This window comes from Triticum aestivum, chromosome 2A (assembly GCF_018294505.1).
Source record: "Triticum aestivum cultivar Chinese Spring chromosome 2A, IWGSC CS RefSeq v2.1, whole genome shotgun sequence".
Classification (NCBI taxonomy): domain Eukaryota; kingdom Viridiplantae; phylum Streptophyta; class Magnoliopsida; order Poales; family Poaceae; genus Triticum; species Triticum aestivum.
Genome location: NC_057797.1, coordinates 720,761,532 through 720,784,629, shown reverse-complemented (window position 1 = coordinate 720,784,629; position 23,098 = coordinate 720,761,532). Strand labels below are relative to the sequence as shown.

General features: G+C 44.5%; 1 protein-coding gene across 1 annotated transcript; it reads left to right on the top strand.

Moving 5' to 3' along the window:
* Window positions 1-540: 540 nt before the first annotated feature.
* Window positions 541-4,425, top strand: LOC123190535 (zinc finger BED domain-containing protein RICESLEEPER 2). Its single transcript, XM_044603193.1, has 3 exons — window positions 541-747; window positions 1,221-1,547; window positions 1,888-4,425. The coding sequence occupies exons 1-3, from the start codon at window positions 717-719 to the stop codon at window positions 4,020-4,022; spliced, it is 2,493 nt and encodes an 830-aa protein (XP_044459128.1). The 5' UTR covers window positions 541-716; the 3' UTR covers window positions 4,023-4,425.
* The last annotated feature ends 18,673 nt before the right edge of the window (window positions 4,426-23,098 follow it).

The window sequence follows — 23,098 nt, the reverse complement described above, 5'->3', positions numbered from 1 at the left end:
ATCAAGTCACAATGTCGATGTAAGATTCCAACTTCACAAATAATCAAACCAGCAAAAACAACTTGACACAATAACATAAACTCATTAGATCTGTATAATCGAATTTGCCAAATAAAATAAAAGAGTAACTTTATTCGCACAAAACTATGATCACCACTAGATGTTGACGAAGAAAACATAACTCTTAAAGATTCGAGGTCCTCCATCTCTCAACGCCGAGATGGCAGAAGGTGAAGGGACAGGAATTTCTCCGGTGGCGGCTGCAGTTCTCTGAGTAAACCCTGACATACGACTTACTCCATCCATCCCAAAATAAGTGATCTGGTTTTAGAAATAATAATGGTAGATAGTGATGTAGAAGGACCTGTGAGTGGAAGCCCAGAATAAGAGTTTTTTTTGGAAGGACAAAATAAGAGCTTTTTTTTTTTGAGACAAGGACAGAATAAGAGCTGAAATCAAGAAGACAGAATGAGATTGACCCAATATAAGCCCATCCAGCCTTGAATCCAGGCCGAACCAATAGATTATCTGGGTTTTAGCAGGGCCGACCCACCAAGAAGCCCAGCCCAGTGCACGCATCTCGTCTTAGGGGTAGGTGGTTCCTCCTCCAGGAAGCGGAAGCCCATTCTCGCCACCGAAGGAGGGAGGGAAAGATTGGGGGGAAGCGCCCGGCGAGCCCGCCGAGGAGCGGCGGTTTTCCGGCGGGACCACACACCATGCGTCGGCGATCGCTTCCCGGCGGTTCAGGTTAGCCCGCCGTCGCTCTGCTCTGCTTTCCCCCTTGCTCTGTTTCCCCTCGCGCTGCTCAAGAAACCCCCGCCGCGCTGTGCTCTGCTACATTACATACGGAGCAAAAGGTGCCATTTTTGGTCGAGTTCTGTGACATTTCGTGCCTGGAAGAAGTTTCCGCTTAGCAGGATGCTTCGGATTGTGGTAGTGTTGGGCGCTCGCGCTCGGTAATCTAGGTTTTAGGCCGGGAGACTGAATCCACAAATATGTGTTTTTTATTTTGGCGGACGGCCGGGCAAGAAGCATATGTATGTGTGTCTGTGTGTCCTTATGGTCTTGAAATTATGGAGGATGTCATGTACTCAGATCGATGTAGGGTTTCTTCTTGGAAATATATGGATTTCATCTTACATACTTACTGAGGTTATGTGAAGCCATCTTCTTGGACTGATATGTGTGTTCTTTTCATACTTGACTGAGTTGCTGTGAAGCTATGGGGAATCCTGGTAAGCATGAGAAGGATGTCAGCATGAAGGCGATGGTTAAATTTGATGGTGCTCACATCTCGCCCAGAAAAAGGCTCAAGAATCAGTCCAAGGTGGCGCCGGAGGAGTTGCAGCCGATCTGGGAGGAGTTCCAGCCGATCTATCTGAATGGGAAGGTTCAGTTTGCAGACTGCCTCCACTGCCACAACCGCCTCGGCTACAATGGGAATATCTTTCTGCGCCGGCATCTGAAAACCTGCCCAGCCAAACCGGAATCGACGTCGGCCGAAGTGACGGAGTGGATGTCGCCACAGGATTCCTGCCTCCCAATTGGTATGTTCATTTTTGCCTATTGAGGCTCCATGCCATTACCTTCTACTTGGCTCAGTGTGTAGACCACACTTTAGTAGTAGTAGATTCCTACTTCCCAAATGGAATGTCCATTTTTGCATATCGAGGTTCCATTCATTACCTAGCTAACGGTGTCCAGTCAACTTTAATAATTGTGATTTGTTAGTTAGCGGTGTGTAGTTTAAGATCCGGATACACAGATATTCCTTTATTAAGATAATTGAACTCTGGCACAAAGTATCTATTCGTATTGTATACAAGGTTTTGGTGAATCAAATTAATCCAGTTTCATCACATGTTTTTGTTGATGAAATTTTTGCAGTGACGATCGACGACATAAGCTCAGTAAGTCCCCTAAAATGGAGGTCAAAAATATGGGAGGGTTTCACACCCATCTTCGTTGAGGGGAAACTGCAGGGTGCAGAATGCATCCATTGCCACAAGCGCCTCAGCAAACACGGAGGCCATCTGAATCGACATGCTCTAGCCTGTTCAAAACGACATGGGCATGACCAAAGTCATCATAAGGGTAACTGTTCTAGTCTACCTAAATTAAAGTCCAGGGTGCGAGACGAGTCTTCGCCTGCCAGGAAAGCTCAAATCACAAAATGCTCTAGCAAGCTCCGCAGGGCTAGCTGCTCCAGTGTCATCACCTATCAGCCCATTCAAGTGGTGGCAGATCATCTATCCCTACAAGCACCAGGTGGTACAAAATGCTCTAGCAAGCTCCGCAGGGCTAGCAGCTCCAGTGGCATCACCTATCGGCCCATTCAAGTGGTGGCAGATCATCTATCCCTACCAGCACCAGATGGTACAGGGCTGAAGAAACAGAAGACCTCGTCTATGACTAATGCAGCTGCGATAAGCACCAGAAAGTTTGGTCAAGATTCACCTTATCAAGATATCGCCAGATTGATAACTTTGCATGGTTATCCTTTGTCAATTGTAGAGAATGAAGATATGAGAAGAATTTTGAAGAACATCAGTCCCATGACTAACAAAGTCTCTCTTAGTGATATGGAAGAACATTTACTTGCTCTGTTTCAGAAGAAGAAGATAAACGTCAAGGATGAAATTGCACTTACCTCCCAGCGTATCTCACTGTCAGCAAGCATCTGGACTCATGATGGACCTGAGCCGACAGTAAATTACCTCTGTTTGACAGCACATTTTATTACTGAAGACTGGAAAATTCACAGATTAGTAATCAAATTCGGCATGTATTCACCTACTAATTTGGAAAGGATAATACACTGCAAGGAGGCTTGTGTTCCAGAGTCGGAAAGTGGATCATACAATGTCATATGGGATGCAATCAGAGACTGGAATCTTGACCAGAAGATTTTGAGCTTGACTTCAGTTGGTGAAATTAAGAATGATGCAAATACCTTGAAGCTCAAGGAGATGCTCATAAAGAAGAGGTGCCTTCCCATCAGAGGCAAGCTGTACAACATTGCTTGTGTGGATGATATGCTAAACAGTGTTGTTTCTGATGGACGATCATATATACTTTTCCTTGTTGGTGACATAGTAAAGGACTTTTTTGGGGCATGTGCATCTTCATCATCGATGCAACAGCAGCTTCTGGAAGTTATTTCACAGATGAGTTTGAAATGTCCGCAAGAAGATGCCAAGTGGTGGCACAAGTTATATTTTAGGCTTGAAGTTGTGCTGCAATTCAACAAGTTGTTTCCTGTTGCAGAAGTGCTGTCTCCAGAAGATATGACAGCTACTTGGCCTATTTGCAAGATTTTGAGGACATTTTATCGTGTTATCGAAGTAGTTTCTAGCCCTAGCTCTCCGACAGCAAATGTATACTTCAGTGAGGTATGGAAAGTGAGGACAGTTCTGCAAGAAGAAGCATCAAACGATCACGTAGAGATTGTGACTCTGGTCATGGAGATGCAGGAAGCGTTCGATGAGTATTGGCAAAACTCATACGTGTGGCTGTCAATACCTGTCGTGTTAGATCCAAGATTCAAGATGAGCTTCATTCAATTTCGCCTGCAACGGGCTTACAGCACAGACTCGCTGGGCTACTTATCTGAAATACATGATACGGTCCAGGAACTCTTCGATGAATACTACAATGCTACAGAGCAGCTGAGTGGCGTCCGTCTTTTAAGGAGTGCAGCTCTGGATACAGCTGATAATGATCCTTTGGAAGATTGGGATGAGCACCTCAATTGCCAGATGTCTTCAGAACTTGATGACTACCTTGGGGAGGTTCTAGTCCCAAGAAAAGACGATTTTGACATTCTTAAATGGTGGATGGAACACACCACAAAGTACCCCACACTTGCTGCTATTGCCCGGGACGTCTTAGCGATGCCGGCATCTGCTGTTCAATCTGAAGCAGCATTCAGTAGCAGCAGGCCAGTAATTCCAAAGCACCAGAGCACACTGAGCATCGAGACGATTGAAGCACTTGTGTGTAGTCGAGATTGGATGAGATAAATTTGCAACGTCCTATTACTAACACACCTCTCCGTCCTATGATCACCAACCCAGTAGTGCGATGCTGCGGTTGAGTGCAAAAGGGTTTCTGATTGGCAGAATTGATCTTGACTCTGTTTGCTTGTGGGAACAATGCGATGGACTTCCTTGGTTTTGGAAACTACAGCGATACGTAGTGTGCTATGATGGTGGTGCTGAAAGAGTAAGCTTCTTTTAGAACTTTGCATGTTCGTGTTCATCTGTAGTTAGCTGCTAGTAGCTTCGGTAGTTAGGCTGCTTAATCTCATGTTTGCATTAGATGTTACTTTCTTTAATTTATGAAGTTCCATGGCAAGACTGAACTTTTTCGGAAAGGATACCATGTAACTGTTCTCATACTATTTTAAATCCATTTTACGCTTCACATTCTGGTACTTTCATTATCACATCGTTGGTTATAGACTTCCGACAAAATTCTGTCATATATCCTTACTGGAGTGCAGCTGTGTGCTTGGCTCTTCTGAAAATTAGAAATAATGCTCGTTTCGAATGGAAGGGGATTCGTTCCCCTGCTGAACTGGTATGTTTGTTATACGGACTGTGTGTTCCTGAAATAGTTGGAAGGTTTCCATTCGCCGGAGGACAAACAGGCGTTGGTGGATGGAGGTGAGATTCTCCAGGCACTTGCGCCCAGAAGCCGCGAAGCTGCATCAAGCTCTGAAGATGAACAAAAAAATCAGTAAGGGGACCTGGCATCGCCAGTCGCCTGAAGATATCTGCGTGGCTCTTGAAACTAACTCTATCATGGCAAACCGAGGAGGGTTCACGTTCTGTTTTGCGCCCGAGTGACGGTTGCTAGTTTGTGGGATGCTGCTGTGGCCTGCCATGTTCGGTTTTTGGTTTTGGTTCTAGCCTTTTGGGTGCTCCTCATGCTGGTTGTGTTGTTCTTCTTCTCTTCACCCCCACACCACCCGCTCACCTAGTGTGGGGGGAGTATATGAAAAAAAGAGTACAAGTTCTTTTACTAGAAGATTTATAACATAATTAATACATGAAAGGCTATTTTTCTCTTCCCTGGACAATTTAGTCTTGGAAAGAGTACATTGATCTGCATATCTCTAGCTGCTTTTCACTGGATTTTCCACTGGAAGTCCAAAGTTCACTAATGGTAGGCTGAAAAGGTTGCTTGATGTTGGTCTGCGTGTTCTTTTTGCAGTTTTACATGACTGGTGTATGAGACTTGAAGGCTTCTTAACAAGACCGTAGGAGGGACTGAAATTGCCCATATACGGATGTTCTTAGAGCTAAGAACCTTGCTTTGTTATTTAAGTGAGCATTTGTTAACTGGTGTGCCATTATCACTATTCATGAAAATAAAACTTAATGCATTATGCGCATCTGGATGTGCCAATGCAACAATTTTTATGTTGCATGACAGTGCAACCCAACTAAAGTTTGCTAAATCTGAATCTGGTGAGATGTTATGAAGCCAGCCGTTGAGATTTAGCTAACTTTATTTTCTACAACAACAACACTAGTTTCTCTTCATATAACAAAAATCCAGAGGGGCGCAGCGATCATTACCTTTATATAAATCCTCCAATATTGTCAACATCTAATTTAATGATGGGCGCTTCTATGGGCAATGGGCGCCGCGCGCTTAGGCTATGCTAATCTTCTATTAGTTGGGACTTGGGTTATATATTACTCCCTCCATCTTGAATTAGTTGATGCTTAAACGGATCTATATCTCTAGACTAATTCTTAAGCGGAGGAAGTAAGTGCTATACGTGTAAGAAAGGAAGTATCAAACTGTCACATAGGATTTCATAGCAACGGAGAAGTAGCAAATAAGTTCAAGAGTTCAGCAACACACTTAATATAACTAATAGTTTAATTCTTTCTGACAAGATATAATAATACTACGTAACAAAATATAGATCCAAACAGCAATTACCAACTACTATTACTCTACTGCGATGAAACGATACCAAGCACCACACCCCTATGCGATGAACAAATAACCGTAGCTATTGCCAGAGCTGCCGTCGTAACGATCTCCAAGGACGCCGTAGTCAAAGTCAGAGTAATGACCTCCGTTGCGGCCGTAGCGATATCCATAGTCTGAGATGCCGCCGTAGCCTCCGCCGCCACCGTAGCGATAGCCAAAGCCGATGCCGTAACCTCCTCCGCCGCTCATGCCATAGTCATAGCCTAAGAGGTAGTAGTAGTAACCTAGGCCGCCGTAGTCATAGCCCGAGATGCCGCGGTAATAACCTCCACGTCCGCCGCCGTAGTCATAGTCTGAGAGGCCGCTGTCATAACCTCCGCCGCCATAGCCGTTGCCATCATAGCCAGAGCTGGTGTCGTAACCTCCGTTGCGGTAGCCGTCGTAAGAGGTGTACGACGAGGCAAAGAGTCGTGCTATGTAGGCTGAGTGGCGAGAGTTGTAGCCGTGCGCTGACGGCGCCGGTGCCGGTGCGGGGGTGGCCTCCTCATGCCGCTCGGACTCATCGTCTACTTGGTCGAGGTCTTGGTCCAACTCGTAGGCTTTCTCGAGGCGGCCTCCGTTGGAGTAGTCAGAGCAGTCGTCTTCGTCTTCCACGGCGTCGGCGTCATCCGCTGCGCCATCACCGGCAGCGTCCGCGGCAACCACCACCTCCGTCGCAGCATCGTCAGGCGCCGGGGCGCAGGCACATACGACAGCCGGCGCCGGTGAAGCCGTCATCTCTTGGTCACCGTCGATGTACACCCAGTCGTCGTCGTCGCCGGCGGCGGCCATGGTGCAGTCGCTCGTCTTCAGATCGATCTGATGGCTCATGGTTCCGCTCAATTTCGTCTTATGTTTGCTTTGGTGGTTTGTGGCGTACGTCGTGCGGGGATATATATATTTGTAGCGCGTGGCTCGATCGATATCTGAATCGAGGTAGGAGTAGGAGCCGTATCCGACGCGGCCCCCGACCGATTAGCAACGAACCCTACCAGATCAGAGTGGAAGGCGGAGAAGGCGTACGTCGTCGATCGGCACAACTCCTGCTCGATCTTTACGCGTACGTGTTCCGAGTCGTACACGCGTAACGCCTGCAACACGTTTTTTTTTAGAGATCTCGCAAGCTTTATTAATTCAGAGAGATGTTCATAGGTACACTAGCTGGGTTATGAGGAATACCCAATCACACATGTCTACCTATGCCTAGATTACATGCATACTTTGCGAGATTATGAGCCTCAAAATTGAAGTTTCTACGTTCAAAAATAAACTTGCAGAAAGCAAAACCAGAACTACGAGCTGTAATTTCATGTACGATTGCTGAGTTTGCCCCACTTGTTCCATCATTGATGTCATTGACAACTCCCTCACAATCTGAAGCCAGAACCACCTCATGAACATTTAGATCTTCTGCCAAAGCTAATCCCTCTCTGCAAGCAAAGGTTTCCAAGATCGTGGGATCAGTAACACCTCCATAGACCACTGCCGAGGACCCCAGATAGTTGCCCTGCTCATCTCGACATAGTGCAGCCACTGCTCCGCCCCTTCTGCTTCGCGCTACTGCTCCATCCACATTAACTTTGACAGATCCGGTTCCTGGAGCGAGCCATCGCCTAGTTCCGGCCACCCGTGCTGTCATGGAAACCACCTTGTTAGGCTTAGGTATCTCTTGCAAGTCAGCGAGGAAGTTGTTCACAAAAGAAATAGTTTGGTGTGGCGCTTGAAATATTGCCTCGTACACAACTTTTCGACGTGCATACCAAATAGCCCAAAGTGTGACAGTCATTGATGTAAACTTTGCATGGTCCAACCTGCTGTATTACTCAAACAGCCACCTCTTTGCACTTGGTTCCTCTAGTTCTGGCATTGCCAGCACCACATCTGCATCTGATAGTGCCCACACACACTTTGACATTGTACAGGACATCAAAGCATGGCGCCATGAGTCCTGACACCCGCACAAAGGGCAAGTGTCCTGGGTTGCCATATTTTTGTGGTGTAAGACATCCGTGGTAGGCAGCGAGTGCCGTGCCAAGCGCCAAATAAAAATTTTAATCTTCGAGGGTATAGATATCTTCCATAATGCTGACCAGGCTTTGCCCTCCTCCTCACCTGAAGAAGATCCTGATCTGCCCTCAAGCCATTCCTCGCGCTGCAGTTTTGTGCTTACCATAAATTTGTAAGCCGAACTGACAGAGAACCTTCCTTTTTTTGTCAGGGTACCATGCCCAAAAATCCTCAACATTGCGAGTACACACTGGGATTCTCAAAATAGCATCAACATCAAAACGAATAAACACAGACCTTACCAAGTCCTCGTTCCACCCTCCGGTGGATGGTTGTAGCAGCTCCGCCACTTTCGTCGGCGGGTCTTGCACGAGGGACGTAATGGGCCTTGGTGTGTGTTCTTTTGGTATCCAATTGTCCAGCCAAATATCGGTGGTCTGTCCGTTTCCAATCCTTCTAATGATTCCTTGCTTCATCACATCTCTTCCCTCGATTATTGCTCGCCAAATCTGAGAGGGGCGAGCACCAAGTTGAGCTTCTAACAATGTAGTCTCGGGGAAGTAGCTAGCTTTGAGTATTCTAGCACTCAAAGTAGATGGTTCATTAAAAAGTCTCCAGGCTTGACGGGCCAAAAGAGCAAGATTAAACAACTCTAAATCTCTGAACCCCAATCCTCCCAAGTGTTTAGGCCGCATCATCACATCCCACGATACCCAAGCCGGCTTCCTTTTGCCCTATTTACAGCCCCACCAAAACTTCCGAATAATAGACTTTATATGCTCACATAAACCTCTTGGTAGCTTAAAGCAAGACATAGAATATACTGGTATGGCCTGAGCTACTGATTTAATTAGAACCTCTTTTCCTCCCGCTGATAAACACTTGCTCATCCATCCTTTTACCTTGTCCCACACACGATCACTTAAGTATTTGAATGTACCATTCTTGGCATGCCCCACATCCGTAGGCATCCCCAAGTATCTATCGCTCAAAGATTCGTTTGGAACATGAAGGAAACCCTTGACCGCAGCACGAACTATCTCCGGGGTTTCCCTACTGAAAAATATAGATGATTTGTCCCTGTTGATTCTTTGTCCCGATGCCATACAATATGACTCCAATAGGTTTGATATCTCCTCTGCTCCATCAACACTTACCCTGAAAAACAGCAGGCTATCATCCGCGAATAAAAGGTGGTTCACCGACGGGGCCGATGGTGCCACCTTAATGCCGCCGAGCTGGGATGACTGGTTTTGTGATTTGAGTAGGCACGAAAGGCCCTCTACTGCCAACAAGAAAAGGTAAGGAGAGATGGGATCTCCCTGTCGAATGCCACGTGTAGGGTTGAATTCTTCCAACTTTTTTCCATTAAACATCACTGAGAAGGATACAGAGCTCACCATGTTCATGATGACAGTAATCCAGGGGGTAGCAAAACCTAGCTTCTCCATGATAGCTCTAAGGTATTCCCATTCAACTCTGTCATAAGCCTTCATCATATCAAGCTTGAGCGCACAAAAGGAATTGCTTTTTGCCCTGTTCCTCTTCACGAAGTGTAGGCACTCATAAGCTGAAATAATATTGTCCGTAATTAGCCTTCCCGGTACAAAGGCGGACTGCTCCTCAGAGATTATATCTGGTCGGATGATCTTTAGTCGGTTTGCTAACACTTTTGAGGCAATCTTGTAGAAAACGTTACATAAACCGATAGGGCGAAATTGTGACAGTAACGTGGGATTAGATACCTTAGGGATTAAGACCAGAAGTGTATCGTTAACGCATGATGGGCTCTCCTCCCCACGAACAATGCCTAGGATGGCCCGGGTGACCGCTTCTCCACAAACATCCCAATGGCGTTGAAAGAAATGAGCAGGGAAGCCATTGGGTCCCGGGGACTTAGTAGGGAACATCTGGAACAAGGCCATTTTCACTTCCTTCTCCTCATACGGTGCCATCAAAACTGCGTTCATTGCTGGTGTCACCTTGACCGGGACGTGTTCCAGTACTTCTGCAACTCCCTGTACTCCTTCTGACGTATACAAATTTTTGTAGAAGTCCAGGGCTAGCTGCTGCATCTCCGTCATATCCTCTGTGAGCTCGCCATCAGCCCTTTGCAAGGCTTTTATCAGATTTTTCCTACGCCTCATCGATGCTCGCATATGAAAAAAATGAGTATTACGATCTCCAGCGGACTACCATTCAATACGGGACCGCTGCCTCCACATGAGCTCTCCCCGTAAATATAGCTCGATGAGCCTATCGTTAATTTTAATTTCTGCATGAGACGGGCCTGTCCTCGTCGGCTCATTACGTAGCCTGTCAAGTTCTTTCTTGAGGATGCGAATCTCCCCTCGAACACTTCCGAAAGAAGACTTTGCCCATTATCCCAAATTGTTTGCAAGCGCGTTGATCGAATTTCGTTCGCTGTTAGCTGTCCCCCGGGTTCCCATGCAGTCCGAACTGTTTGCTTCAACTCCGCATGAGTGTCCCACATTACCTCATATCTGAACCTCTTCTCAGTCTTTGCTCCTGGACTGATTGTGGCAAGGTGTACGAGAATGGGCGAGTGATCAGAAGTTGCAGCCGATAGATGCTCAACAGTTGCGTTAGGAAAGAGCGTGCACCACTCGGTCATCCCAAGTGCCCTGTCTAGGCGCACCTTTGTGAACGACCCTCCTGCTACCTTCTTCTCATACGTCCACTTTCTGCCAGTGAAACCGAGGTCTATCAGACCACACACATCCACTGCATCCCTGAATCCTTGGTTCTGGGTTTGACTACAAGTACCAATTCCATCATGCTCGTCATATCTGAGCACTTCATTAAAGTCTCCCAAGCACATCCAAGGCATATTATGGAGAGTGGCCAGATTACACATGGTTGTCCAGGTTTGATGCCGGAGGTGCGTTTGGGCCTCCCCATAGAAACATAAGAGCCTCCACGGTCCCCCCCCCCCCAAGCATACTGATTTTGACATCTATATGATACTTAGAGTAACCTAAAATCTCCGTCTTTATTTCATTGTTCCAAAAAATACATAAACCTCCACTCCTACCGGAGGAATCAACAGCAAAAGCATTGTCATAGCCTAAAGTACCCTTGAGATTTTCTGCTCTATCACCGCTAATCTGGGTTTCAACAATACATAGTACTTTAGGGGCAAACTTTTTCGTGGTTTCTCGCAGCTCTTGAATTGTCGGGGCGTTGCCAATCCCCCACAATTCTAGCTCAAGAGATTCATTGTGCACGGCGGTCCTCCCCGGAGGAGGCCGCCAAACGTGCACCATTGTTGTTGTTGATCTTGCTAGCCGGTGCCTTTCTTCCATCCCTTGAGTTATTCTTTTCAGCCTGCATAACAGTTTTTGTTCTTTGGGGTCTTGCTTTGGGGGTGGACTCAGGGGAACCTGATTCACAACTGCATCTTTGACCACCAGGGCGAGCTCCAAGCCTGTCCCTTCCTTTGCTGATTCGGTCAGGACTGCATCTGAGGATCTTTTGCGACTCAGTTCAGGGTCATCAACTGCACTAACGACCTTCTCTCCCCCCTTGGCGATACCACTTCCAGCTTCAGAGAAGTTGCCCCTTGCTGGCTGCTGCTTCTGGCTATTACTCCTTCTCCTGGTAGCCCAGCTGGTGGTGGCCGGCGCACGCAGATTCTTGAACACCAACGCAAACGGTGGGTGAACGCCGTCCCCATGTTCCTTGAACTGATGCCCCATCATACCACACACCTGGCACCAGTCCGGTAGCCTCTCATAGCGGACTGCAAATATCTCTCGTTCGCCACCATGGATCAGTGAGGTGGCCTTCTTTAACGGATTACGAACATCCAGCCGTACCCTTACCCTGAAGAAATTTCCTTCAAAATCGAAAGAAGCGGGTTCCGCGTCAACAAACTCACCAAACTTGGAGGCCAACACCTTAACTTTACCATGATACGCCGGGGGTAGATCAATGATCCGGGCCCATATCTCAAACTTGTAGAGTTCGATCGTAGAAGGCTTGGTGAATCCATCGTACGGGGCAATGATCACAGGGTTGCCCTTGAAGTGCCACGGACCTCCCTGCGTCACTCTTTCCCAATCACCCAAACAATCAAATTGCATTATGAAGAGATTCTCCTCTAGAGTTTTTATCTTCACCGGCCTCGCCAGATCCCAGGCTGCACGCATCGTGCGGAAAAACCAGTAGTTGCTGAAGTCTTTATCCATATGAACCCTGACCAAGATCATCCAGCGGAGATTCTCATCTGCCGGTGCATCTTTGTCCTCAAAAACCACGTCATCAAGGTTGTCCTCATCGAGGGCTAGTTCCTTCATCATATCCACCGGGTTTGCTTTGCCCTTGTTCGCTGTAGAGGTGCTGCCTCGGTCCGCCATGATAAACCCTAGAAGACAGATCGCTCCCGCACGGGAGCACCTAATCCTATCCCCGCCAAAAAACTCTGGATCCCTTCCAAGGCCGGGTGGCGACCCGAAGGACGCCCCTGGATCAGCCCGAGAAGAAGACGTAGTTCGGTGGGGGAGGGATCAGAGGTCTCTACGTCGCCATCGGCGCCGAGAGGAAGGTAAAACCCTAACTAGAGGGGATCCATTGTTGAATCGCGCCTGCAACACGTAATAGTACGAGGGCTGGTCTTCTTTAGTGCCAGCGACCTGGGTGGGCCTCGCTGGGCCCTCAGGCACGATCCAGCCCACCAATGAGACGAGCACTGATGGGCCTGTCCAATAGGTGTCTGGGGGAGCAGTTTTTAGGAAAGATTTTTGATCGGTTTTCCGTGTGGTTTTTTCCATGTTTGTTTCTGTAGTTAATTTTGACCATGTTTTTTCACGTGGTTATTTATCCCTGTTTGTTTCTGTGATTGTTTTGAACCTTTTTTGCGTGTTTTTTCATGCTTGTTTCGGGTGGATCTACATTTCTTTCATCGGGTTTCCCCGTTTTTTGTGTTTCTTCATCGGTTTTATTTTTTTATTTTTTTATTCTTTTAATCAACACATGCGTACTTTCTTCAATACACATTCTACATTTTCCGTATACATGTTTTTGATACACGTTGATCATTTTTTGAATAATTGATGTACATTTAAAAAAATACATATGTTCAAATTTTTTTCAATACATGTTTTTTTTAAATGCACATTGAATTTTTTTAGTGCCATCAAACCTTTTTTAGAATAGGAGAATGTTTTTCTACATTGCATAAGTATTTTAAAAATTTTGAAGATATTTTTTGAAACATGTGCACATATTTATAATTTTATCAATGGTACGTAGTATTTTATTAATATGTCACGTTTTTTTGGAAACTTGTGAACATTTTTAACGTACATTTTGTTTACAGCCAATGACATTCTTAAAAGTTTCATGAACTTTTTTTAAGTACTGCATAAACAGTTTCTAAACACTGCATAAGCATTTTAAATATAAATATTTTTATTTTAGGATATTTGGGAATATGAATAAAATTATGAAAGAAAAGAATAAATCAAAGATAATGAGCGATCAAAAGGAAACGAACGAAGTAGCATCCAACGCAGCTACGTCTCTTGGTCCAGCCCATTTAGGGAGCGCTGCACGCGCCATTGCGCTTGTGGTGGCTATAAGGGATACATAGCTGCACCCTGTAGCGTCTGTGCATACTGTTCATCTTCCACCTCCAGATTCCTTTTCTCAACCATGAATTCCTCTATGATTCCTGTTCGTAATCCCGACCAATGATTGATTCATGTCATAGAAGTAGTGGGTGCTATCATTTGGTATTCTAGGCCTTCTTTGGTTTGTAGAAATTTTGTAGGAATCCTATAAGATAGGATTTGTATAGGAAAATTTTCTTTAGATCCTTTTGATTTGTAGGAATAGAATCATATTCCTATGGAGGAATTTTTTCTATCCTTCACATTTCATAGAAAAATAAACATTAGCCTAGGCCTTCTTTGGTTCATAGGATAGGAATTTTACAGGAATAGGAAAATCATAGAAAGTGAAATGACATGCATCTCAATTAGCTAATGTTTTTTTTCCTCCAAAATGTGAAGGATTGATTCCTATCCTACATATGAATAGGAATTCATTCCTACAAACCAAAGGGCTTCAAATGAAACTTTTCCTTTGCAAATCCTATCCTATAGAAATCCTATGAAATTCCTGTAAACCAAAGGAGGCCTTAATAGTAAAAATCCTATAATGTGAAGCAAAGGACATCTTCTTTTCTATTCCTATTCATAGGATTTCAGATACATGTTATCTTATTTCCTGTGACTTTTTATTCCTATGAACCAAAGGATCACCTCCTTTGGTTCATAGGATAGGAAAATCATAGGAAGTGAGATGACATGCATCTCAATTCCTATAGAGAAAGAGATGTTATTTGGTGCATAGAATATGAATTTTTTCATTGAGTCTAGGCTAATGTCTTTTTTCCTCCAAAATATGAAGGATTGATTTCTAACCTACATAGGAATAGAAATCCATTCCTATAAACCAAATGACTTCAAAGGAATTTTTCCTTTGCAAATCCCATCCTATAGAGTTCCTATAAAATTCCTACAAACCAAAGGAGGCCTAATTTTTTTTCTCCCACAAAGGCCTCCTTTGGTTTGGAGGAATTTCATAGGAATTTTAGAGGATAGGAATTTTATAGGATTTTTTTCCTTTAGAGCCCTTTGGTTCATAGGAATAGATTCCTATTCCTACATAGGATTGGTTCCTATCCTTCACATTTCATAGGAAAATAAAAATGAGCCTAGACTCAGTGGAAAAATTTCTTTGGTGTCAACCAAATGCCATCTCGTTTCCTATTCTTACTCATAGAATTTGAGATACATGCCATCTCATTTTCTACAAAATTCCTATTCCTATGATAATCCTATCCTATGAACCAAAAGAGGCCTCACCATGACTCTGATGCGAGCCATGATTGAAGAGTGCCCGAGGATGAAGGCGCTGCACGACATCTTTATGGCAAGCACGAGCAATTCTGAATGGAAGTGGGTTGATGTAGACCAAAGCTTAAGGTGAGGTCTGATCCGTTATTGCGGCCCGATCTTTCACGACACTTCTTCTTCAGCAGTAGCAACCTCTCGCCCGCGCACGCGATGTACACGAAATAAAGGGTTTGAACCTTGTGGCTCAGCACGAGAAAACCAATCTCGACGACGGTACTCACGCGCAAAACAATTTCCTCACACAAAAATCGCAACACAGAGGTTTTCTAAAGCTTCCTCCAAAACTTAAGGATTTTTAGACAGTTTCCCCCAAAACTCGATACGGGTATTTACCCTAAAAAGACATTGTGTCTATTCATAAAAAATAATCTCCTCTTACAAAGAACTAGATTGGCTTTATATAATAGCCGCACACCTAACTATCTTGGGAAGCAAGGCTTGTTACGTACACTTAAAAAACAAGGAAACATCGTAAGCATATGATAACCGACTTGTGATCTATTTAACTAGACAAAAACTACTAGATTTGTTACATGGCCGCCAGCTTTATTCTTCTGTTGGTGGACCCCATCCGATTTCTTTTAAGCATAGGAGACTCCACATGCAGCACGTCCTTTCACCTGCCGGAAGCGGCTCCCCTAACGTGCGGCTCCTGCCGTTGTGGCGCTGCCATGTGGGCCTGTTCCCCGATGGGTCCATCAGTCAGTGGTCGAAAGACACCCTGCCGAACGGCAGAGGATCCTCGTCCTCACCTGCCTGGTATTCCTTGCGTGGAAGAAATAAAAACAGCAGGCAAAGCTTAAACCTGGACCTGTACTTTTTAAATGGATCCGATCTCTTCCTGTAGTTTGAATCACCAATATTCTTCACGTGCGCATGTGTACCAAGGCAGCCAAAATCAATATACATGCTCACGCTCATTGCGTTCTTAGGCGCAACAAATATCACTTCCTCTTTTGGCCGAACAACAACAATCTTTCTTGGCCGAACCACATGGATACATGTAGCGATAACTAGTTCATTGCCAAAGCTTGATTCTAAATATGACGGTACAACGATATCACCAACAGTGACTAATGGAGCTGCAAAAACATGATTCTGGTTGGCAGCTTGTACATTGTCGTTGTCGTTGGTCTGACTATAGTTGAGACTGGTCATATCATGGGTGGTGTGTGTTGCCCCGCCCCGAGCTCGCCAGCCATGACAACCCCAAGCGCGGCCCTGTAGTAGTGACGTCGGCTTTATCAACGACGCACACGACTGCGACTATGCGTCTTCTAAATAGCGTGTGCCTCGCCAACGAATCCCACGAGCCAAAGGTTGTGACCTCCTCTCCTACCTTAGTGTCAGCCACTAGTGCAGGAACCCTTCAGGCCTTCTTTGGTTCATAGGAATTTCATAGAATTTCTATATGATAGGATTTGCGAAGGAAAATTTCCTTTCAAGCCCTTTGGTTTGTAGGAATGGATTCCTATTCCTATATAGGATAGGAATCAATCCTTCACATTTTGAAGGAAAAAACATTAGAAGACTCAATGGAAAAATTCCTATCCTATGCATCAAATGACATGTCTTTCTCTATAAGAATTGAGATGCATGTCATCTCACTTCCTTTGATTTTCATATTACTATAGCATTCTTATCCTATGAACGAAAGGAGGTCTCATAGTATTTTGGTAATAACAACGTCTGGCAAAAATGACATGCCGTCGCAAACTTGGCAAAACACAAGCAGTGTTTAGCTAAAAAAGCACATTACTGTTGTCATATTACTAGCAGTGTTCCAAAAAATGACACGTTGCTGCTAAGATACACAAAGAGGGCTCTGATGCCAAGAACTACCAGCAGCGATTCAATACAAAGGCTCGACACTAGTATGTACTATATGAACTAGCGGCGTGCGGTCAGAAATGGTCACCACTAATATCATTTGCATCCTACATTTACTGGTCTGCCTGTGTGGGTTCAAACTACTTGCGGCATGTACAAGTAGTTCTCTTTTTAGAAAAGAAGGATTATCCCCGGCCTCTGCATCTGGATGATGCATGTAGCCATTTTATTAGTTATTCACAAAGATCTTACAAAGTAGTACATTATGTAGTCTGAAGCCACCATCTTAGCAACAACTGTCGCTACTTCTATTCACCTGATGAAGGGGTGCCGATAGTCCGAGCCTAATACCAAACAGACATCGCACAAATGCCTAACATCTAAAGGCAGAGGCCCCAACCAAGCCACATACTGGGTTTGGGGCACAAACTGATCCGACACACTCTCTGTGTCGTCGCCACCATCTTCCACCAATCAATCTTTAGAGCAGAAACTAATGCACCGACCTTGCTAGGCCTCTCTGCCATCGACGTCACCATGACCCTAGACAACATCCTCCCGCGCGAGTCCATCTCCGCGCATCGGACTCCGAGTCTCCATAGCACCACACCGACGAGATCCGCCGCCATCAATGTGTAAGATGAAGCACTGCTCCACCAAATAAGCCGTCTTCTATTCCCTCGAACCCGTGTGTATCTCCATGAATGACGCCCCCAAGGGGGAAACAACACCAGAGCGCCGCTGTCATCCGATCTACTGGTCTACGATTTGCTCCGGTGGTAGCAAAAAGTGGCCTTGAGCTTCTCCACGGCGATGCCTTCAAGAAGGAAATGCCGCAAACAACGCCGCCACCGCCAGCCTTGGCAGTAGCCGAAAGCAAGTTTTCATCCAGATCTGTTTGAAGAAACTCAATCTCATGTGCACGGGCTGCCGCATCCTGCAACGTACCGGGAGCGGGATCCCAAGATCCATCGCCACCAGCGCCGCCACAAGGACCCACCACCTGGCCGGCATCCCCGACGAAGGGTCGGCGCCACTGATGACCCGCAAGTATATGGGATCAATTTTAGTCTTTTCGATAAATAAGAGTGTCGAACCCAACGAGGAGCAGAATGAAATGACAAGTGGTCTTCAGCAAGGTAATGTCTGCAAGTGCTAAAATTGTAAGTAACAGAGTAGTTTGATAGCGAGATAATTTGTAACGAGCAAATAAAAATAGTAGTAACAAAAGTGCAGCAAGGTAGCCCAATCCTTTTGAGGCAAAGGATAGGCTAAAACGGTCTCTTATAATAAGCAAAGCGGTCTTGAGGGTACACGGGAATTTCATCTAGTCACTTTCATCATGTTGGTTCGATTCGTCTTCGCTACTTTGATAATTTGATATGTGGGTGGATCAGAGCTTAGGTGTTGTTCTTACTTGAATATACCTCCTACTTATGATTAACCCCCTCGCAAGCATCCACAACTACGAGAAAAGTATTAAGAATAAATTCTAACCATAGCATTAAACTTTTGGATCCAATCGGTCCCTTACGGAATAGCTCATAAACTAGGGTTTAATCTTCTGTCAGTCTCGCAACCCATCATCTAATTACTACTCCACAATGCATTCCCTTAGGCCCAAATATGGTGAAGTGTCATGTAGTCGACATTCACATGACACCACTAAGGGAATCACAACATACATACTATCAAAATATCGAACACATATCAAGTTCACATGATTACTTGCAACAAGATTTCTCCCGTGACCTCAAGAACAAAAGTAACTACTCACAAATGATCACCATGGTCAAGTCAGAGGGGTATTAAATAGCTTATTGGATCTAAACATATAATCTTCCACCAAATAAACCATATAGCAATGAGCTACAAGATGTAATCAACACTATACTGGTCACCCATAAGCACCAATCTATAGTTTCGGTACAAAGATTGAACACAAGAGATGAACTAGGATTTGAGATGAGATGGTGTTGTTGAAGATGTTGATGGAGATTGCCCGCCTCAAGATGGGAGAGTTGTTGGTGATGATGATGACGATGATTTCCCCCTCCGGGAGGGAAGTTCCCCCGGTGAAATCGCTCCGCCAGAGGGAAAAAATGCTCCTGCCCAAGTTCCGCCTCGAGACAGCGGCGCTCCGTCCCGAAAGCCCTCTCCTTTATTTTTCTAGGTCAAAATGACTTATATACCAGAAGATGGGCACCGGAGGTGGGCTGGGCTGAGCACAACCCACCAGAACGCACCTGAGGGGCCAGGCACGCCCTGGTGTCTTGTGCTCACCAGGTGGCCCCCCTCCAGTGGTTATTTTCTCCAGTATTTCTTATTTGTTCAATAAAAATTCCTCGTGGAGTTTCAACCCATTTGGAGTTGTGCAGAATAGGTGGTCTGATGTAGCTTTTCCAGGTCCAGATTTCCAGCTGCCGAAATGCTCCCTCTTTGTGTGAACCTTGCAAATTATGAGAGAAAAGGCATTAGAATTACTTCAAAAAGCATTATTATGCATAAAAACATTATAAATAACAGTAGGTAAACATGATGCAAAATGGACGTATTGATGTCGCTTGAAGCTACGTCGGTATTTCCCCAAAGAGAAAGGGATGATGCAGCACAACGACGGTAGGTATTTCCATCAGATATGAAACCAAGGTTATCGAAGTAATTTCTAGCCCTAGATCTCCGACAACAAATGTATACTTCAGCAAGGTATGGAAAGTGAGGACAGTTCTGCAAGAAGAAGCATCAAACGATCACATAGAGATTGTGACTCTGGTCATGGAGATGCATGAAGCGTTCGATGAGTATTAGCAAAACTCATACGTGTGGCTGTCAATACCTGTCGTGTTAGATCCAAGATTCAAGATTGTTAAACGCAACATTGTACGTGACATAGGGATAGATAGAGATAGGTGTTTAAGTGCTTTCGGTTGCATAGATGATACTTATCTCTTGTAAACCGAACTCTCTTTATTCTCTCTTATCCCTTCTCCTCCAAGCATGTAATGTCAACAACTTGTATGCGCTATCAGGGATGTGCGCCCCTGCCTATAAACATGCATGGCGCCCCCTCATACGAGGGTAAGACGCTTTCCGCCTATCGCACATGGTAATCAGAGCATCCTTCTTCCAATACATCTAGTTTCTCCAATCTCCATTAGTGCTTAGCATGTCTTCCTCCGGCTCCTCCCAGACCGACCTCAACAGTCAGGTCACGGAGAAGCTCACCCATACGAACTATGTACTGTGGTGCGTCCAGATCATGCGGCAGCTAAGGGGAGCAGGCGTCTTCAGCTATGCCGATGGCAGCGATACGTCCATTCTGCATCATGCTTTTATATTGATATTTATCACATTATGGACTGTTATTTCACTTTATGTCACAATACTTATGGCTATTTTCTCTTATTTTACAAGGTTTACATAAAGAGGGAGAATGCCGGCAGCTGGAATTCTGGTCTGGAAAAGGAGCAAATATTAGAGACCTATTCTGCGCAACTCCAAAAGTCCTGAAACTCCACGGAACGTCTTAAAAGAAATAAAGAAAAATCCACGCCAAATATGAAGGCCAGGGGGCCCACACCCTTCTCACGAGGGTGGGGGGCGCGCCCCCCCTAGGGCGCGCCCCCTACCTCGTGGGCCCCCTGGTGGCTCTCCGATGCCCATCTTCTCCTACATGAGGTCTTTCGATGAGAAAAAAATGAGGAGGAACTTTTCAGGACGAGACTCCGCCGCCACGAGGCGGAACCTTGGCGGATCCAATCTAGAGCTCTGGCAGAGCTGTTCTGCCGGGGATACTTCCCTCCGGGAGGGGGAAATCATCACCATCGTCATCACCAACGCTCCTCTCATCGGGAGAGGGCAATCTCCATCAAAATCTTCACCAACACCATCTCATCTCCAAACCCTAGTTCATCTCTTGTATCCAATTCTTGTCTCAAAGTCCGGGATTGGTGCTAGTAGGTTGCTAGTAGTGTTGATTACTCCTTGTAGTTGATGCTAGTTGGTTTAATTGGTGGAAGATCATATGTTCAGATCCAATATGCATATTATTACCCCTCTGATTATGAACATGAATATGCTTTGTGAGTAATTACGTTCGTTCCTGAGGACAAGGGAGAAGTCTTGCTATGAGTAGTCATGTGAATTTGGTATTTGTTTGATATTTTGATAAGATGTATGTTGTCTAGCCTCTAGTGGTGTTATGTGAACGTCGACTACATAACACTTCACCATTATTTGGGCCTAGAGGAAGGCATTGGAAAGTAATAAGTAGATGATGGGTTGCTAGAGTGACAGAATCTTAAACCCTAGTTTATGCGTTGCTTCGTAAGGGGCTGATTTGGATCCACATGTTTCATGCTATGGTTAGGTTTACCTTAATACTTTTGTTGTAGTTGCGGATGTTTGCAATAGAGGTTAATCATAAGTGGGATGCTTGTTGAAGTAAGAACAGCACCCAAGAACCGGTCCACCCACATATCAAATTATCAAAGTATCGAACACGAATCATATGAACGTGATGAAAACTAGCTTGACGATATTCCTATGTGTCCTCGGGAGCGCTTTTCCTATTATAAGAGTTTGTTCCGGCTTGTCCTTTTCTACAAAAGGATTGGGCCACCTTGCTGCACTTTATTTACTTTTGTTACTTGTTGCTCGTTACAATTTATCCCTTCACAAAACTATCTGTTACCACTTATTTCAGTACTTGCAGAGAATACCTTGCTGAAAACCGCTTATCATTTCCTTCTGCTCCTCATTGGGTTCGACACTCTTACTTATCGAAAGGACTAAGATAGATCCCCTATACTTGTGGATCATCAAGACTCTTTTCTGGCGCCGTTGCCGGGGAGTGTAGCGCCTTTGGTAGGTGGAATTTGGTAAGGAAAATTTTATATAGTGTGCTGAAATTTACTGTCACTTGTTACTATGGAAAGTAATTCTCTGAGGGGCTTGTTCGGGGTATCTTCACCCCGTCCAGTAGAGCAAAGAGTTGCTCCTCAACCTACTGAACCTATTGAAAATGAAATTCCGTATGAGTATCCTTCGGGTATGATAGAAAAACTGCTAGCTAATCCTTTTACAGGAGATGGAACAAAGCATCCTGATGAGCACTTAATATATGTGGATGAAGTTTGTGGATTATTTAAGCTTGCAGGTATACCCGATGATGTTGCTTAGAAGAAGGTCTTCCCTTTATCTTTGAAGGGAGACACATTGATATGGTATAGGCTATGTGATGATATGAGATCGTGGGACTATAAAAGATTGAAGCTGGAATTTCATCAAAAGTATTACTCTATGCATCTTGTTCATCGTGATCGCAATTATATATATAATTTCTAGCCTCGTGAAGGAGAAAGCATCACTCAAGCTTGGGGGAGGCTTAAATCAATGTTATATTCATGCCCCAATCATGAGCTCTTAAGAGAAATAATTATGCAAAGTTTTTATGCTCGGCTTTCTGAAAACAATCGCACCATGCTCGATACTTCTTGTGCTGGCTCTTTTATGATGAAGACTATTGAATTCAGATGGAATTTATTGGATAGAATTAAATGCAACTCTGAAAATTGGGACATCGACGAAGGTAAGGAGTCAGGTATGACACCTAAGTTTGGTTGTGTTAAATCTTTTATGGATACCGATATTTTCCGTAAGTTTAGCACTAAATATGGACTTGACTCTGAGATAGTAGCTTCTTTCTGTGAATCTTTTGCTACTTATGTTGATCTCTCTAAGGAGAAGTGGTTTAAATATCATCCTCCCATAGAAGTAAAAGTAGCTGCACCTATTAAAGTTGAAGAAAAGACTGTCACTTATAATGATCCTATTGTTCCTACTTCTTATATTGAGAAACCACCTTTCCCTGTTAGAATAAAGGATCATGCTAAAGTTTCAACTGTTGTTCATAAAAGCAATATTAGAACTTATACACCTCCTGAGCAAGTTAAAGTAGAACCTAATATTGCTATTATTTAAGATCTCTTGTATGATAATATTGATGGGCATGTTATTCAGTTCGAAGGTGAAACTGCTAGAATTGCTAAACCTTGTGATAAAGGTAAACATAGACCTGTGGTAGGCGTGCCTGTTATTTCTGTTAAAATAGGAGATCATTGTTATCATGGCTTATGTGATATGGGTGCTAGTGCTAGTGTTATACCTCATGACTTATACAAAGAAATTAAGAATGAAATTGCACCTGTTGAGTTAGAAGATATTGATGTCACTATTAAACTTGCTAATAGAGATACTATTGCACCAATTGGAATTGTTAGAGATATTGAAGTCTTGTGTGGGAAAACTAAATATCCTGCTGATTT

Bases quoted from the DNA above. Each gene is read 5' to 3' on its own strand.
- LOC123190535 (XM_044603193.1), top strand. From the start codon at position 717: ATGCGTCGGCGATCGCTTCCCGGCGGTTCAG. The intron at 748-1,220 runs GTTAGCCCGCCG...GTTGCTGTGAAG, and splicing joins ATCGCTTCCCGGCGGTTCAG to CTATGGGGAATCCTGGTAAG. The intron at 1,548-1,887 runs GTATGTTCATTT...AAATTTTTGCAG, and splicing joins GGATTCCTGCCTCCCAATTG to TGACGATCGACGACATAAGC.